Below are 19598 nucleotides of genomic sequence, written 5' to 3' on the forward strand. Positions count from 1 at the left end.
TCTCACTACTCTCTCTAGAGTCCTCCCATTGCCCTCTCTAGTGTCCTCCCATTGCCCTCTCTAGTGTCTTCCCACTGCCCTCTCTAGAGTCCTCCCACTGTCTTCTCTAGAGTCCTCCCACTGCCCTCCCTTTACAGTCGCTATCCTCCCATCTGGGATTACCCTCCCTTCCCCTGACATTTTCTCAGCGGGTTCTAAACCTCCTAAACATCAATACATGTTTTCCCACGCAAGGACTTCTTCCCTTCGGCATAGCACTTCGCAGAGACTTTGCAGCAAGGGGCGGGTAGCCGGATGGCTTGTCCCAGCATGCAGTCACTTCCTCTAACAAACTTCCTGACTTAGAGGGCAGGTGCTCAAAACCAAGTTCTTCAATAAATGAATCGATCAAGAAATGAGTGAATGAGTGTTGCAACGATTAGTAAGAATTTTAAGTTCATCTGATAAAGTGTAAGATAAAGGTCGTCATTGTTCTTCTAGAAATCGCCTGCTAAGAAGCTGACGAATGCGCTAAGCAAGTCCCTGAGCTGTGCTTCAAGCCGCGAACCTCTGCACCCCATGTTCCCAGATCAGCCCGAGAAACCACTCAACCTGGCTCATATCGTGTGAGTATCTCCGACCCCAAACTGGGATGTGTTTTCCTTCACTCTCACATGTCTGGAGCATTCATACCAAGACAACTGCACATCGTTCATCAGTACCAAGTTTTATTTGTTCTTTCATTCCTTTTTTTTTGGTTAGCATACAAAGAAATGAGTTTCAATGTGAACTTTTCATATATATATCATTATTACGCTTTGTTCCCATTCATCCCCACGACCTTTCCCTAAACCTCTTTCCGCTTCTTGCTGGTCCTGTTCACACAGATAATTTCCATTCTGTTTCCATCACACATACACACACACACACACACACACACACACACACACACACACACACTTGTAAGCTTTATTTTTTTAAGTATAAAAGCAATATAATGCTGGCATAGACCAAACCCCATAAAACCAATATAAAACCCATTCTGTAGACTGTGGCTAACTTACCTTTTACTGTTTTTAAAATTATGCTCCAATAAGTAAACCAGGAGTACATAAACAAGGGGAGTCTCCCAAGGGACCACGGCTGGTAGTGATGACTTACCTGCCCAGGAGCTGCTGAGTTAAAAAGCCTGCTCTTGCCCTTGGCGTCACCAAGGAGACAAGACATGCAAGTCGCTCGTGAAGGAGCACAAGGTGGAACGAGCCTGTGCTCTGTGAGCTCTGTGGAGACTCGCTTTCCACCGACGGCTCCCACTTCCAAGCTGCCGGGCATGAGGCAGAGAGAGAGTGGCCAGGGCCGGATGCTGAGAGCAGGGCAGTACAGCAGAGTGGAGGGTGCTGCCACAGAGAAGTGAGTCACACTGTGCTTACTCAACCCAGGGCCCTGTGCGGTCAGCACTTGGAATTAATTGTGGTGTGTGTGTGTGTGTGTGTGTGTGTGTGTGTGTGTGTGTGTGTATGTGTGTATATGTGTGCATGTGTTTTCATGTATGTGTGTATATGTATATGTGTGTGTTTCTATGTATATGTGTGTATGTGTGTGTATATATATATGTGTGTGTGTTTCTATGTATATGCGAGTATGTGTATGTATGGGTTTGTATGTATACATGTGTCTATGTGAATACATATATTATTTTAACGTGCTTTATAAAATATATGACATTTAACAACAAGTTCTCTCATCACAAGTACTATATCAAGCACTAGAAAATGAAAATAAGAGAATGAGCACTTTAATAAATACCAAACACTAATACCTCGCTGCACACCTAATGCTTTTGATACGTTATTCTCAAATATGCTTGAAACAGAAAGCCCTGGGGCTGGAGAGGTGGCTCAGCAGTTACTAGCACTGGCTGCTCTTGCAGAGGACCAAGTTTGGCTCCCAGCACCCACCCAGCAGCTCACAACTATCTGTAACCAATTCCCATTTCAAGGGACCCAGTTCCCACTTCTGGCCTCGCCAGTCACCAGGCACCATGTGGGACACTAATATACATCTAGACAAACACTCATACACATAAAATAAAAATTATTCATAACATCTCTTTCTAAAAACCAGAAAGATCTCAAACAGAGCACTATGGCCATAGCACAAAAACAGAAGTAGTATGAATTTTTAAATTTTTTTCTCTAATAAAGACCATCCTGAAAGAATTTATGATTGTTTCATTAATTGTGATCCCAACCACATCTTTCATTGTTTGGACATATGTTCATATACATCAGCCAGTATATAAATATCCCAGTGTACCACCTATGCACACATTAAACCCACAGGCAGAGGCAGAGCGGAGGCAGTAGGTGGGGATCGGGAGTATTAATGGACACAATGTGTCATGCATTGAACATCCTAGAGGTTGGGTCACAGAGAATTACAGCACAAACTCAAAATAAAGCATGTGTTGCTTGTTAGTATGAAAAGTATATTAATTTTTAAATTGCTATCAATTTTTGGAAAAAAATCACATAAAATGAATATTTATGAGAAGATAATTACACATCTTCATGTAATATGGAACATGTCTGTGTTAGGAAGCCCATGCATTTGAAATGTAATACTGTCCTCTTCAAGGGGCATCTTGCTGTGATTGTGCTAAAACCTGATGTTAATGTCTAAAATGTGTATCCAGTCACGAGCAGAGAAAAGTCATTCTAAGTTCCATAAGTATCAACTAAAACAAGAACACATGGCTTGTGCTTAATTATACATAATAAATTAATTAGAAAATACTCTCATTAAGACTCTTTAAATCTCCAGCTTTTAACTATGGAAAATGGCAAAATTATAATGGTGAGAAGACTGTAACTAAATAAACATCTTTCAAGAAGCCTTAGGTAAACAGAGACTGAATCAATAGGACTTTAGACAGTCCAGTGTAGTGGTGCAGACCTTCAGTCTCAGCACTCAGGAGGCAGAGGCAGGTAGATCTCTGTGAACTCGAGGCCAGCCTGGTCTATGTAGCAAGTTCCAGGCCAGCCAGGGATACATAGGGAGACTCCAGCTCAAAAAACAATAATAATAGCAACAATAACAACAACATATCAGGTTAGGATACTACTAACTTTGCATATAGAAATGAGTCACATGACAAAGAAAATGTTATTGCCTTCAAGAGCCATTTTATGCACATGTAGCTAAATGACACTGCCAGTCATGAATTAGTTCTTAAATAGAAATGAGCAGGTGGTGGCATTTGGGTATTTCGGCATGTGTGCTTAACTATCGCATTGCTTGTAAATGTTGCCATGATTAACATTTTCTATTCTGTTCCACTTCCTTGCTGCCAAAAAGTGATACTTGGTAAGTGATTAACACCTCACACACATCCTGACACAAATTTACAATCCTAATGATAAGTAGTTATGAGATGGAGAACAAGTGGGTCATAGAAGGCTAGTGTAAAACCAATCCAGCTTTGAGCTGAACCTTTGCACTTATGAGGAGGATATCGATGTTAGTTTTTTTTAATAAGTTCTTTGCTAAGATTTATGCAGAAAAAAAATCTTTGCATGTTGCCTCTGAGGCTCATTGTTCAGGTGAGGCTATCTCATTTTATTAAGAATAAGCACGTTAACATCCCCCAGGTGGGGCTTGTGCTGAGGACGAGAACTTGCCATTTGATGATGGAGGAAGCTAGGAACTTTAGTGACTTTCAAAACTGCCATCTTCTGCTCCCAGTTTGATTTATTGATTAGTGACCCTTAAACATGAAGCAATTTGCTAAGAAACCCCAATTTTAGTTTTTCGATGACCAGGTTCAATAAGAAAACTGGCAAGGTTAATTAAAAAGCATTCTCTGTTCATTTGTTTTCCATCTCCTAGATATAGAGCAAAATTGGAAGGTTTTTTCCTTTTGTAAAAAGAAAACAAGAAATGTGGGGTCAATTTCAACTTTTCGCAAAGTTATAATGAACATATTTCATCCCAATTGCTGTTTTAAAATGCTAATGTGCCTACCTTCCTAATTACAGAGGACATTTGGATGCAGTGATCATCCCCTTATAAAATTAAGTTATTCACATTAAAGCACAATTAGTTTTAACTACTCTTTTGTTGCCCCCCCCCCATCACAGAGATGCATCCTAGGTAAAAAATCCAACACTCTCAGATTGTTTTCTGAACCTTCGTTGATAAATCCAGAGTGAATGACGTAGTGAATCTGTTATTCTGACCTCCTCCAAGAAGTGATGTGCCACACAGAATCTTGGAATGTAGTGGAGCTCCAGATGCCAGGACGAAGTTTCAGTGAATGTTCACAGGCAGTGCTGATATTTTAAAACCTGTAGTGCATCACATCAAACAGGATAAACAAGTCTGCTTTTTGCTGTTAAAGGCAAAAATCCAAAACTAACTTGGATTAATGTTAATTAGCTAACTTAATCAACTCTCATAGACTACTGAAACTAATGTCTCCTCTCCATGATAGTCTATCTTGTTGATTTCAAATGTAGAATTATAGTAAAACTAAAACTTTCTCTTGGGGCTCGAAATCTAACTCGGTCGGTAGAGTGCTTGCCTAGCATGCACAAAGCCCGGGGTTGGCTTCTCAGCCCTACATCAACCTAGGGCCTAGTGTGGCACATGCATGTGATCCCAGCATTCAGGAGGTCAAGGCAGGAGAATCAGAAGTTCAAGGTCATTCGCAGCAGTGAGTTTGAGGCTAGGGTGCATGAGACCCCATCTCAATAGGTAAATAAGTAAGTTTCCTCTCACTATGAATGATGCCCCAGTATATCCTTCATCTTCTGAGCGCTAAAATAGTGTTCAATATCTTAACCTAAAATAAGACAAAAATGTCAAGGAGATGAGATAGGGATCTGGACTCCGGTTTTAGCTGAAGTGGGTGGGACATACATGATAAAGACAGTGACAAGATGGAATGGAGAGAAAACTGAGGAAGGCAGACCCGATGCATGTGGTGTACCGAGCCATGGGCGGTTCTGAGGAACGTGGTCACTGTTTTCCCTCACGACTGCTGTGAATGCAGTGAATCTTATAGCGTGGTCAACACTACATAGCCTTTCTCGTGGGTCTGCCAAACAGCAGCACAGGAGTCTTGGCGCTGCGTCACTGCGTCTGCACTCAGACACAGGACAAATAAAACAAGATGGGATTTCATTTTGGTGTGTGTCCTTTCAGACCAGTGTATTAAAGAGGACCACCATCATGAGGAGCACACAGAACTTTCAGAGTCCTTGATCTTCTCAGAAACATGACTCAAAGCCCATGGAAAAAATTCCCCTGTCACCAACCAGCTCCCTAGTGCTTAAGTCTCTGTGTGCTCAAGGAATTGTTATTTTATACCGTAGAGTAACTCGGTTGGCATATCTAAGCTTTCCCGTGGACCTTGGACTGGAGACAACTCTGACTCTCCTCCTTTCCCTCCATGGATGGTGGGAAGCTTGAGTTTGTTACTTTGCCCTAACGTTTCCATGCACATCGTGCTTTGTTTCAGGCCTCCGAGACCTGTAACCAGCATGAACGACACTCTCTTCTCCCACTCTGTTCCCTCCTCAGGAAGTCCTTTCATCACTAGGAGGTAAGTTCCCAATCCTGGCACTAAATAACCATCCCTTTCTGAATAAGCTTGATACTGTGTGAGAAAACTATTCTACTGTACGACAAATGCAGAGTATTATTATTACTGGAAACAAGTCTGTAAATGCCCGTCACTTGTTCTCAATTTCCCTCACATGGACATATGTAGAGGGCTGGGTTGGCTCTTGAGGTTTATGTAACTTCTGCATTATAGCCTTCCCCACAGTAGTAATTAGGGTATGCTTCAATGTTACTACTTATACATATGCAGGGGTATATGATTATAAGGAGCCTAAAATGACTCATTATTTAAGACTCCACGGGTAAATGAATACTCTCTGGAGGACCTCCAGAGTCCCTGAGACCAGGGCTGAAGACTAAACCTAGAATACAGTTTCCATGCCAATAATCACATGGATAGTATCAAGAACTTTTCAAAGATGTGGTTATGTGTCTCGTTGTTTTGCACAAAATCCACTCTATGCATTTAAGGAACAGGAGACCCATGCACTCTTCTGAGCTAGTGTTAGGAACACACAGGGCTCAGGAGGTACTCTGGTTCATTTGATGAAAAATCACAGATCAACACCAGTGAGCTATTTGGAGCACACATGGAGAGTCTCACAGGAAAGCAAGAAGAAAGGTAAGGAAAAGGACGAAGTGATTGAGTATAAGACCCGACTGCCTTGCAGAACAACCCCCCTCCTTTTCCCTGAGAGGATGAGTAGGTGCCAACTTCACTCCACAATGTTCTGGCACGTTCTAGAGAAGGTTTACGTGACAAAAAACTTATCAATCCTACTTCTAATTTTTTCCCATGCATCCCTGTATATGCCCATCAGCTGGAACCTGAGAGGAAAAGGTTCCTCTTAATTATAATAAGCAGAACAAAGAGAATATGTTTCCATAGTGTTTGCAATACATAAATTAAATCTAAGTACAAATAGTGAGACAATCATACCACAGAACATGCACAGCAAAATAATGAGGTTTAGGCATTCAGTTACATCTTGTGACCAACCTTTTTCATAACCATCAACACATAAAGCCATCCTTCCTAAAGGAAAAATCGTAGAGTCAGTAGGAGACACAGAGCTGTGCATCTGTCTAGTGAAGACTCGTTGTAAGGCTTAGAAAGACACTGTGTGTTTTAGAAAGCTCTGCATTCTGCAAACGCCACATCGAGGCAGACCCCATCCTTACTGAAGGTCATTTTATATCATTTCAGCTTGGACGGCGCTCATGGTGGATGCGTCTAGATGGATAACATGACTTCCTGTACCCTAAAATACTCCTAGAATACTTTGAGCTTTTCTGCTTCCTCTATTAACCTAGAATTTGATTGCTTCCCTTTCTTCCCATTTTCAGTCCTTTTGTCTTGTTCCCCGTGAACCACAGAGTTGTATAAAATGTGTGGTTCTCATCACTGCAGAGATTGGACTTCAGTTTTTGTTCTTAGGGTGCTACTCAATAAAGCTGTGTACACTGAACATCCATCCTTTCTGAGTGGGCCTCACTCTGTCCATAGGAGGTTTCATTGTCTGCACCCCTCGGGTCACTTGAGTTAAGAGCATCCAGTCCCACAGCTAAGCATTCACTCAGAAAGCTGTGTGTGCAAACCAGCTTAACCTTGGGGCATGATCAGGAGCCCCAATTCTGAGTCTTTAACAATAGTGACCATTAAGCAGTTGTTAGAAAGCTGATGTTTCTACCCAAGTATGAAAATTCTTAGTCTTCTAGTGGTGGGTCTTCAAGGGAAGGCTGGACTGATTTCTCAGCTCTTCCTCTTCTTTCTGATTATTTTATAACTTTTATACCTTTGTGCTAGTATGAGGTGCAGGTATATGAAAAGTACCAAGCTGGGCCATGTATAATTTACAAGACCCTAGATGGTGATTGCTAAGACTCTTGAATTAGTGATCCTTGAGGAATGGTCCATCACTAAATGAATAAAACAAGAACAAGGGCTCTGGCCAGACCTTAGTGCAGCTAAAGAGCCAAGGGTTTACCAAGCCAAAACTCTTCTGTCCCACTGAGCCAGGGGCATTTTCACGTCAAGGGAAAATAATCTGAATCCCACTGAAGAAGTGATTTTGGAGCCAGTTTCTTGTTGCTGGGGCTTCATTTCTCCCACTTGATGATGCTGGTGTTGACTGACTTCTGCTTTCTTTACCACAACACACACTAAGGTGGATGCAGCTATAGTATACCAAAGGTAGAAGTTAAAGGTTTTCTTCCCTCTATAACTAGAGACAGACTAATGAAACATGACCTAGAACTTGGTCCCCACTTCCATCACATCCTGATAGCCCCTTTGGAGTGCCACAGTTTTAGGAAAACTTACACAGCTGTAGTAGGAAGATTTCCTGTGTCCCGGCCAGCCAGCAGTCAGGACAAATCTCTCCTATTCTCATCACCCAAGTAAACACACAGAAGCTTATATTAATTAAAACCGTTTGGCCATTAGCTCAGGCTTTCCATTGACTAGCTCTTACATTTAAACTCAGCCCATTTCTGTTAATCTGTAAGTTGCCACGTTTTCCGTGGCTTTACCTGAGTGCTATTACATGCTGCTCCCTGGATGGTGGGCTGGCATCTCCTGACTCTGCCTTCTCTCCCCAGAGTTCTCTTTGTTTGCTCATCCCACCTATACTTCCTGCCTGGCTACTGAACAATCAGTGTTTTATTTATCAACCAGTCAGAGCAACACATATTCACAGCATAAAGAAAGACATTCCCCCATCACACAGCTATTTTATTTAAAAAAGCTGTCAGTTGGTACTGTGACTTAGGAGTCTCAGTAATTGGAGAATGATGTTGTAGACTGTGAAGAAGCTGAAATCACTATAGCAAGATCCTCACTACAAAGACCTGGCGTCACTCCCTCCAGTCCTTTACAAGCCTGACACTTTGATCTTCAGAAGGCAGTAGGACATGTCTAAAGTCCTTTGGCATTCTAGTGATCTACCTCATGCAGACTGGAGCACTGGTCCCACCACCATCTGTTATATCCCCTGTTCTTATACCCTTTTTCCAACTAGATACTCAACTCACTTTTCCATTAGCTAAAAGGAAGATGAAATTCTTAAAGGGACTCATCTGCAGTTCTGGGAAGTCTTCAGGCATAGTATCTGTGTGTTGTATGAACAAATCTACACTCAATACTAGTTAGCAACTAAGTCGGAGTGGGTCAAGGAACAAATTCATAGACCAATTCATTTCATTCATGGTGTAGTGCTCCAAAAGCTCAGCTTTCTCTTTTGGCATCATACCTTCTTTGTAAAATCTTAAGTATCTGCCCAGATCCCTTGCTTAGTGTGTAAACAAGGGTTATCTACCTCTTTCCCATGTTGAATAAGCTGCTCTAATCATGGCTGTCTTCTTCCGTAGCTATGATGCCTCTTAAAAGTATGAATGGATAATTTCTTTTACTTTCAATATTAAGTGCATGGTTTAAGGGTTTCACAAGCATTTTCATAGCTATAACTTTGAAAGGGGTAATATTCACAAAAATAACCACGTTGGCTATTATATATGGCACCTAGCCATATCTTACCCTTCTTTAAATATTAGAAAGTTGCTTATATAAATTATATAGTGTTCTGAATACAATCTAACATACTGTTTTTCATTTTCCATCTTTTATTACTGACACTGCATGAAGCCCTACAGTACCTGTGAGGAGGGTACCCACTGTGTTACACCCCACTCACCTCCCAAATCCTGGTTCTTCCTAGCAGGACAGCCTTTATGTGACATTGTTCTTGCCTGACTTGTTGGTCATTTGGTTTCCTGGATTATGTTTTTAGAAAAAAAAATTTCTTGTGTCTCTTTTTATTCTTCTCAAACACTTCTGCTCACCCAAAGATTCTTTATTTAATGGCCCAGCTTTTAGCCTGACTGAAAAAGGGTCAAACTATGTTATAGGTAGTTGTGATTTGGCCATCCAAAGTGGTTAATGAAATTATGCTGGATTCGGCCTTTGCTTCTGAAAGGTTCTCGCATGGCTGATGTGGTCTAAGAATGGAACTCAAATGCTGTTTGAATCTTAGATGGTCTTTTAATTAAAAAAAAAAAAACTGGCACCAGATATTGGGGTAAAAGCTGAAAGATCAGAGAAGCAGAGCAAGCCACGGCCACCACCTGTTACCTCACCAACTCCACGAATCCTCTGACTGAAATCCTCTGAGGCTGAAATCCTCAGCTAAACTGCTTTAGTTCCTATTTCCTCAGGACTTATATACCTTTCTCCACCCTGCCATCACTTCCTGGGATTAAAGGCGTGTGTGCTTCCCAGTACTGGGATTAAAGGTGTGTACCACTACTGCCTGATTCTGTTTCCAGGGTGGCCTTGAACTCACAGAGATCGAAATGGATCTCTGCCTCCCAAGTGATAAAATTAAAGGTGTGTGCCACCATTGCCTGACCTCTATGTCTAATATAGTGGCTGGCTCTGTCCTCTGATCCTCAGGCAAGCTTTATAGGGTACACAATATATCACCACACTCAAACACCTTCATTAACAAAACCAGGCAAATTCCTCCATCAATACCTGGCACTGCCTTAACGATTTTCCCAGTGTCTTCACAATTCCTGTGTATGTTGCATGAAATTCTATAAATAAAATAATCACACTCCATAGGTAATCTTTATTTCAGTTCATTTATAAGTTAAAATTAACATTCTTTACAAAGTTCTGATTTCCATATAAGCATGTTGGCATACAATTAAAAAACTAGAACTAACAATCTTTAAACAAAGTTCTAATATCTATAAATGTGCTAGCACATAATTAAAACCATGGACATCTCACTTTGTTGACCTTTCTTCCCTTACTGGGATGCTTTAGTTAGTGTTTTCACATGTTCTGTACACAGAAGACTTTTCTATAGACTCTCTTAACAAAAATACAGTTGATACAACTTGGTGATGATATTAGGAAACAACATAACAAATATGATCAAGCAAAACTGACCTCAGAACTCTTATTTCTTCTATGATGCCTATTTAAGATGGCTTGGTGTTTATGCCAGCCTGAATTGATGGATAATTAATTTTCTTTTTTAAAGATTTGCTTATTTTATTCATGTGTATATGTGTGTGCCTGTGTGAATTTATATGCACCACATGATTGCAGATGCCCATGGAGGCAAAATGAGGGCATAAGATCCCCTGAAACTGTAGTTACAGTCTGTTGTGGGCTACTGGGTGGGTGTTGGGACTTTAATCCAGGCCGGCTGTATGAGCACTAAAAGCTCTTAACTACTGAACTTTCTGTCTGTCCCCATGGGTAACTAATCTTCCTGCTGAGACACTAACCTATTTTAGTGCATAATTTTAATTTGCAAATACCAGAGTTTTATAATTCAATCTGAGCTGTTGAAATGTAGGAAAGTAAAATAGAGTGTTTCAAGAAATTTTCTCCTCACTAAAGTAATCAGAGGACTCTTATTATTGAGTTTGTCAGTTTGAGGACCTTATCACTGTTGAATAAATTAGTGAGAAGCAGGTTTTTACTGTTGAGGATCTCTTGAAGAAGCAGCTGACTTCACAAGCATTCTTCACAGTCTACCAGTTATTTAAGAATTCATAGAAACTAGATACGTGCTTTTTAAAATCTACAATGGTTAAAATACTGTTTTTCTTTTAGCCACTGTGATATTAAATATTCTACATTCCATGAGATCAAATACAATCCTTTGATACTATGTTCAAAAAGAGAAACAAATATCCTTAATCAGTGTTTAAAAGAGTATTCCAAGATAAGCAGAATTGTTTTAAACCACAAATTTCAGGTTTCAGTAAAATCCGAGAAGTATTTGTATAGAATTTTACCCTAAGACACCCCAAAAAATTCTTCCATTAAAGCAAAAATCATGACATCAGCTGTCAACCTTCAAAACTAACAATAGAATTGTAACTATATGTAAAATATTTTCAAAGTGTTTGATCTTCCAAAACCCATTAGTTGTTTCTACTGGGTCTTTGTTTTAAAACTTTCATTCAACATCAGAAGATGTGCCTGAATAATTTAATAGTAGTCCTTGGTTTAAGGAGTTACTGTTATAATTTCTGATGTTCAAAGAGCAAGGAGATGCTAGAGGCAGTGAAGTCATTTTTTGTGGAGGAGGAGGAGTTGAAATTTCTCACAGTATAGTGAATGGTCTGTGGACATCTGAGATCTGTAACAAATGTATCTGCCCTCAGCTAGAGAAAGTGGTTAGGAAAACACTGAGAAGAAGGAAGGAAACTGTGATTGTTGGATAAGGAATGTATGTTGAGTTGCTTCAGGGGACAAGATTTAGAGGGCTGCTTTGGTGAAATAATGGAACATTACAGTAAATACCAACTATAATGAGTTAAAGTGGTTATTGGCATGGTGGGAAGTTCCTTAGAGCTCAGGGGATAAAAATCAATATCCTGAAAAACATCATTAAGACCCTAGGGAAATCAGGTCCTCTAGAGCATTAATCTAATGTATCAGTTTTAAAGTCATAGCAACCTGTTGTGGGCATTGTGACAATCATTAATAATAACATATTCAACATTTCAAAGTAGCTGGAAGAGTAGATTTGAAATATTACAAGTAAACAAAATAAATATGTGAAATGCGGCTATGCTAATTTGAAACAGGCTTTCTTTGGGGCCACCAACCAGCTCCCAAATCATGACATGGAGACCTATCATCAGTTATGAATGCTCGGCCTTAGCTTAGGCTCATTTCTTGCTAGCGCTTATAACTTAATTTAACCTGTTATCTACGTTTTGCCTCGGGGGTTTTTACCTCTTTCATTCTGTGTGTCCTACTCCCCTGCTTGCCCTGTGGCTGACTGGCTGACCCTGGGCATCACCCTTTCCTTCTCCCTTGTTCTCTTCTCTCCTCCTACTTGTTCCCTCTGCTCGCCAGCCCCTCCTACCCCTCCTCTGCCTTGCTATTGGACACTCAGCTTTTTATTAGACCAATCAGGTGCCTTAGGCAGGCAAGATGAAACAAATGCTACATATCTTTACATAATTAAACAAATGCAGCACTAACAAATGTAACACATCTTCACATCTTTAACAAAGGCAGTATGAACAAATGTAACACACCTTCACATAGATAAAGTAATATTATGTGGCATAAACAAATGCAGCACATCTTTGCCTGGTGAAAATAATATTCCACAACACTAATTAGCTTGATTGAATCAGTCTACAATGTACACATACATCAAAATATCACTTTCTCTGGTTTATTTTTAAAGTGAATTTTATGTATGTGTGGTTGTGCTTTTTAAACACAGCAACACTTGAGGGAATAGATGCTTCCCTGATAAGCTGATCAAAAGTATCATAACTTCCCAACAAACATGATTATCTGCTAGGCTCTTAATGAATAAAATTTGGCTTAAGTGTACCAGAGACTTTGACTATTTAAGAAATCTTTCGTACATACTATTATAAACCATATAATTCTATCCTAATTGTAATGTACATAATTCTGATGTGATATTCATCACACAGGTCAGAGAGACTGGGAACGAGATGCGGAGTCAGCAAGAAAAAAACACAGACTTCTTTTCTGAGGGATAAAAGTTTCTCTTCTATTTTATTCTTCTTTCTGTTGCTTGTTCTACTCTATTCTTTTTCCATTCTGTTCTTCTATCCTGATATTTCTCTTCTTTCTCTTTCCCGATGACTTCCTTCTACATCTTTCCTGGTGTTTTCCTCTAACTTCTTTATTTTTTTTCCTTACAGCTTATATTCCACAGCAAAATCTTTCAAGCAGTATAAAAATTACAATGTGGTTACATTCTATTCTTCAAGTGAATGATTACAATGCTTGCAAGTAATAAACAACATGTTTTCCATATCCCTTACATAATTAAACATTTTATATGTTACAGGTGAAAAACAAATTATCCCAAAAACCCACGTACATTCATACACAAGCAACTTGTTATAGATTACAGAGTGTAAGCAAGCAATGTATTTTTCTCAGCCAGTCCTTTTATTAGCAGGCTGCATTTTTTTTGGTTAGAAAGAATCAATTATTTTATTATTTATCTTAAATGGTAATCTTTTAAGGAGTCTTAAAAAAATCACAAATCTAACCTTTTATATATGAAAAACAATTAGTCAGCTCTACTTTAAATCCTCAAAGTACATACCCATTCATCAACAGTTTTTTATATCAAGAAGCTGAGGGCAGAAATGGGTACAAGAAATTAATCATCATTTTTGATCAGCAACCCATCCTAGCAAGAAAGGTACGTCAGCCAGCAATAGCCAGGCTGCCAGTGTTTTATTCCCTGGCCTCAAATGAATCCCTCACTCAACTATTCAAAGTGTACCTTTATAAACTTTGAATTGTCCTCCAAGATTTTCTACTTCAAAGCCAATAACAAAAACATCTTAACCTAGCCTTCCTAACAATCTACATGTCTAAATTCTTCCTAAGGGTGATGGTTGAATCATTGATCTGCTCCAGCAGCAATGCTTGGAAAAAGTCAATCACTATTATTGTAAGTACTGGTAGCACTGCCCAGTGAGGGGCTAGAAACCCCCTCAGAGTTTTCACACAACCCATAGATTATGAGGGATGTGGTGACCATGAAAGCAACAATCAGAGCTATGCTCAATAACAGCATGAGGTCCTCAGGACACGTAGTCTTCAGGCCTTTGCCTCTCCAAGGCTCACTCAGACATGGCTTTGCCAACCACCCAGCCATGATGAGTGCCAATGCTGCCTGTTGATGTTTTCACATGGTCCACAACAAATTTCTATGTTTTTAGGATTTTAGTCTGAAAGAGTATGGTACATTGTGATACATACAGTCTTACTGTATATTTTGCATGGTTTTAATTAGTTTGTAATATCTTGTATGTGATATATGCCTATGAGATGTATGTGGTATATATACATGATATAGATATGACTTAGAACTTCCTGGAAATTTGTTACATCTAGGAGGTTAGATCTCAATTGTTAAATATTTGTATCTAGAACAGTCAGGTGAATAGGGAAATGGATCTATAGTTAAGAGCATTGGCTACTCTTGCAGGACTGGATTTTGGTTCCAAGCATCCGTATGGTGGCTCATGACACCTGTAACTGGGGATCTCACACCCTCTTCCAGCCTTGAGGCCAATGCATGAATGTGGGGCATAGAATTCATACATGCAGGCAAAATACTATACCCACAAAATAAAAATCTTGTAAACACAGAGTTTAATTTTGTATTTTCCACAAACATGAAGACTAAGTTTTAAGTACACTGACGTATAGGCTACCTTGCAAAGGTTGACCTTTAGTAAAAACCATAGTGAAACCTTAAGACCTCCTGTTTAAATTACTAACAAAAATTTCCCTCTTAATAAATGGAAAATGTGAAAAATTACTTTAATCTGTGCACTAGATAGCTATTAATAATCACAGAAGAAACATCAGCATTATTAAAATTGCTCCAAATTATATTCCTTTTTATCTGAAACTTTTCTTTGTAGCTTCATAGCCAAGACCAGGTAACTTTCATCGTTGAGAACAGTAAAACATATCTGGTATGGCATCATCTTTCTGTAATGCTCACGTCTGGATTCTAAAGATGACTGAATAATTTATGAAAAACCAAAAAAAACCCTTTTTTCTAAGATTTATTTTATTTTTAACTATATATATATTAGTGTGTGCCATGTGTGAACATCTCCGCATGTGTTCTGGTGCTCAGAGAAGCCAGAGGACAGATCCCCCCAGAGCTAGAGTCATAGACAGCTGTGAGCCACCTGATGTGAGTGTTGGAAACAAAACCTGGATCCTTTAAAGGAGCTGGACATGCTTTTAACAGCTGAGCTATTTCTGCAGCCTGGAAGCAAACCTCTTAAGAGGCATCTAAACGCTGGCAGGGCTTTATGAACTATTGGACTGTTTCCATCATACCCTGGAATAAATGTTTAGATGGGTTCTAATGTTGTCTAGCCACATGCAATATAAGTGTTCCTTGTTAAGCAAATAACAGAGGTCAAGTCTGTGGTCATGGTAGCTATTATGGCTCTCAAATAGGTCTCTTCTCTTAGATAAACTCTATGGAAATCTGGAGTCATCTTGAGCATTTCAGAATCCTAAGCCATCTGTCCACACGGAGCGTAGATCTAGACTAGGGAGTTTCTGACCGGTTTCTAGTCTGGATGTGTCGCTGTGTTTACCCTCTTCTTGGCTTTCCCATCTTATTAACTAGCTCTCCTCCCAAGGACAGTGAAGTAGAACAGAACAAAATGCTGGCTAGGGCTGCTCCAACCTTTCTGAAGGGCAAAGGGTAAGTTGAAGCCAGAGTGTGCTGGGATCCTCAATTAACTCAACTAAAGATGGCATTGCTGTAAATGGCTGCGTGTGAAAGACCATTTGACCTAGAATAGCAGCTGTCTTATAACTCACTAACAGCACCAAGTCATTATTCCAAGTGAACACACTTGTGTTACTTTCTCTGCTTCCTTTTTCCTTTATTCTAATTTTATATGACTAACCCAATTTCCCAAAAGATATTTAATCTTTGTTGTGACATGTTTCGATGTGTTTTCCATGCAGACAAGTTCCTTTGTCTTTGTGGTCAAAGAATGCAAGTCTGTTTTCTAAAGAGTTACTTAATGTTTTGAAAGTTAGTAGTACGAAGTTGTGGATCCCCTTGCCTGGGTTTTGCTTGTGTTTTTTGTAGAACATCACATATAGTCTCCCTTTACTGGCTTGGTTTTCTGAGTCCTTTTCCTACCACAAACTCACTCCCCCTGTGTCTGCTTATTTCTGTCCACCTCTCTTAATTCTTCTTTCCTCCTACCCTGTTTTAGGATACAGTACAGCCTGAATGTGGCAGACAGGCTAGCTGATGAACATGTTCTCATTGGGTTATATGTCAACATGCTCCGGAGCAGCCCATCATGGTTAGTGCATCATGGTTAGGCTTGACTACTAGCCTGTCCTTACAGAGGGGAACAGCCTGGGTTACTAACAAGCAGTGTTAGCAAGGAGCTAGGGTCCTGAAAGCCAAAGGTAAATGAGGAACTTTTCACCTAGTTCAATTAACCAAGTCTTTTGTGATGTTGTTCTGGATATGTCCCACCACTGCATCACAGAGTTCTCACCCTTGCTTTGTCTTGGCTAAAGTGAAAACTGGTGTGAACGGGACCAATGATAACTATTACCATCTAGTAATCACAGGAGCCAGAGGCCCGCCAGAAGGTTCTACTCCAAGTGTCACATTACTACAAGATGGAGGTGATTCTTACTTCAAGGGTGTGAAGCTGATCTGAGAAACAATTCATTTCAGATAGAAGCAAATCCTCATAAAAGTTATGTGATCATAAAACAGAAATCATTTAACAATGATAGCATGGGAGAAATTGTCTTCCAAGAGTTCTCTCACTGACAAATATATCAGAGTAGCCATCCTGGTAAAGCCTGCTTCCAAGTTACAAAAAATGTAAAGTCTGTCTTAGAGAGATCCAATATTTGCACAGCTCTAGTATTAAGATAAAAGCATTGGCAAAGCTTTATTCTCTTTTAATTGGGACACAGGAGATTGATTAAAGTTATTTCCCTTAAATAATAAATATTCATTTGAAATTTGAATAAAAGTAAAAGTAGACTATATTCTTGTTGTGTGTATGTTCTAATTTGTTTTAGACTACTGTCACACAAACATATTTAGCCAATGAATTCTTTACAAATATCTTAAAAACTCCAATTGTGTCTGACTTGAGGACCTGTGGGGTTTGTGATGTTATAATTATTAAGGGACGTTTTGGGTTCAGTTCCTAGAACAACAGCTCCTTTGCCTTTTCTTTATTGTAAGGCATCTGTCTTACTGGCTCTCTTTTCACTGTGACCAAATGCCTAGCTGAAAGAGTAATTTATTTTAGCTCACAGTTTCAGAGAATGTAGTCCATGCTCACTTGGCACGGTGTCTCTGATCCCACTGTGAGACAAAATAGCATGGTGGCAAGAGTTGTCACAAAATAGCACGGTGACAAGAGCATGTGGTCAAGAGTTGCTTCATGGCATATAGCATGTAAACAAATAGGAATACAGGAAGGTAAAGCTCCTGTGGACCTTCTCCTGGTGGCCTACTTCCTCCAGCTAGGCACCACCTCCCACCTTTCATCACTTCCCAACAATGGCATCATATGAATCCATCAAAGGGTTAATCCATTAATTGTTTCAACATGTCTAGAATTTAGTTGTCTCTGGAAATACCCTAACAGGTACATCCAGGTGTCCTTCTCCGCTCCCCTGGGCATTTCTTAGTGCAGTCAATTTGACAGTCAAAGTTAACCATCTTATGAGGGGAACCAGATGGAAAGGAGGGGGTCATTAGGAGTCAGGGAGGGTGACAATAGACAGTGGAGAGTGAACGTAACCACAACACATTGCATGATATGGTCAAATTTTTTAAATAATTTTTTAAAGGAATCCCCATAGCATCTCTCAATCACACAGCAGATCTGTGCTGTGGCTCTCACCACTCGGTTGCTGGACTTTGTTTCTAGGACGTTCTCCTCCCATGATGGTTTGCAGGCTTCATTCCTATCACTGTTTCTGACTCCTTAGGCTGTTTTTGTAGGATTGGTGCATGAGAGAGTTTTATAACTGATGAACTAGTGAGTATTTGTCTCAATACATAATGAACATATTATTTTGCATTACACACACACACACACACACACACACACACACACACACACACACGTGGTTTAATTTCATCCTATGGTCTATTCCTTGAAGATACAAAACTTCACTCTCCACCATGCTCAGATTTGCTGAGCTGATAAATTCAGCAGTGTCTGCTTTCTTCTAACTCAGCCTCTCAAAGCTACGTATTACTTTAACCCTATTTACAACAAATGTAGAATCCAGTGTTCCACAGTGACTGAAAAACTGAAGCTTAATAGTGAATTACTTTTAAAAAAAAATCATATTAGTCGTCTTCACATACTGTCAGTATGGAGCCAATGAGAAGACAGAAATGGTGATTTCACCCTGTCCCCCCTGAATAATTCTACACATGTCCCAACCACTTCAACCTCATTCCTTTGGCCTTTCCTTGATGAAGGTTGCAACAAAAAACTCTCCAAAGAGAAAAGCTCAGAGTTTGTCACTTCCCATCATTTTCCCTACTCAACGATTAATCATATTGACTCCATGGTCACTTTAGACCATAAGGCTATCCAGCAAAGATACCTTACATCTACTTGGAAAAAGCCAGGAGAGGTTTGCATCGTGATACAAAACAGGCTTTAAGACTGGCGGGTGAGGCGGACTCTGTGGGAGCTGCTGCCTCCATGTTACTTACAGTTTGTGTCCTTATGAAGCTCCAACAGCTTCAGATTTCTCGTGGCTTCCTCTCTTCCCTATGTGTTCAGTCAGAAGTTAGTGTCCTGAGATGCTAGCACCTGTCATGATAATAGAGGTGAGACCATGATCTCTCACCAGGGTAGCCAGAACCTGTGCCACCAGTTATGGTGAGAAAGAACGATGCATAATAACAAGCTTTATGTACATGACTTCTGCTGATCCTGAGAGCAGCCCACAGAGTAAATAGACTCATTCCCATTAATAAAGAAGATATCATTTTAGGAAGTTTAACCCCGCCCCCCATCTCACAGCTGCTAGGTAAAGCAAACAGAGATTTTAAACATTGTCCATCCAAGTCCGTAACCACTATCCTGTATCACTTTTTACAAAACCTTTGTCAACGTGTTTTCTCCAGACAGCTTCCATGGATAGCACCTCCATCTAGCTGACAGCCTCCATGTGTCTACTTACCAAATCTGCATTTCTTAGTACATTATTTTTATTTCCTTTTAGCACATATTTTGATCACATTATCAATAAGCATAGTAGCCACTAACATGTTACCCTTTATGAATTAGTACCATGGTTTTTATTTTTATTTTATTTCATTTTAATTTTAAGATTTAACTAGGCAAGAATTTTCTCTTTGATCTCTTTTATGGACAAAGCAGCCAGAATAGCAGTAAGTCTT

At 39.8% G+C, this 19598-nt stretch overlaps 1 protein-coding gene across 9 annotated transcripts in view; it reads left to right on the forward strand.

Annotated features, from left to right (window-relative positions):
* Positions 1 to 19598, forward strand: part of Dtna (dystrobrevin alpha) — a 363024-nt gene that overhangs the window by 289772 nt on the left and 53654 nt on the right. For 7 of the 9 annotated variants that reach the window (XM_059246654.1, XM_059246652.1, XM_059246655.1 and 4 more), the window contains 2 exons: positions 481 to 605; positions 5501 to 5584. In XM_059246654.1, coding sequence (XP_059102637.1) covers positions 481 to 605; positions 5501 to 5584 — 209 coding nt within the window. Of the gene's footprint in view, positions 1 to 480; positions 606 to 5500; positions 5585 to 6811; positions 7080 to 15800; positions 15879 to 16404; positions 16498 to 19598 lie in introns of those variants that run through there. The other 2 variants (XM_059246661.1, XM_059246660.1) reach the window with 2 other exon arrangements.

Source organism: Peromyscus eremicus, chromosome 19, assembly GCF_949786415.1.
Source record: "Peromyscus eremicus chromosome 19, PerEre_H2_v1, whole genome shotgun sequence".
NCBI lineage: Eukaryota > Metazoa > Chordata > Mammalia > Rodentia > Cricetidae > Peromyscus > Peromyscus eremicus.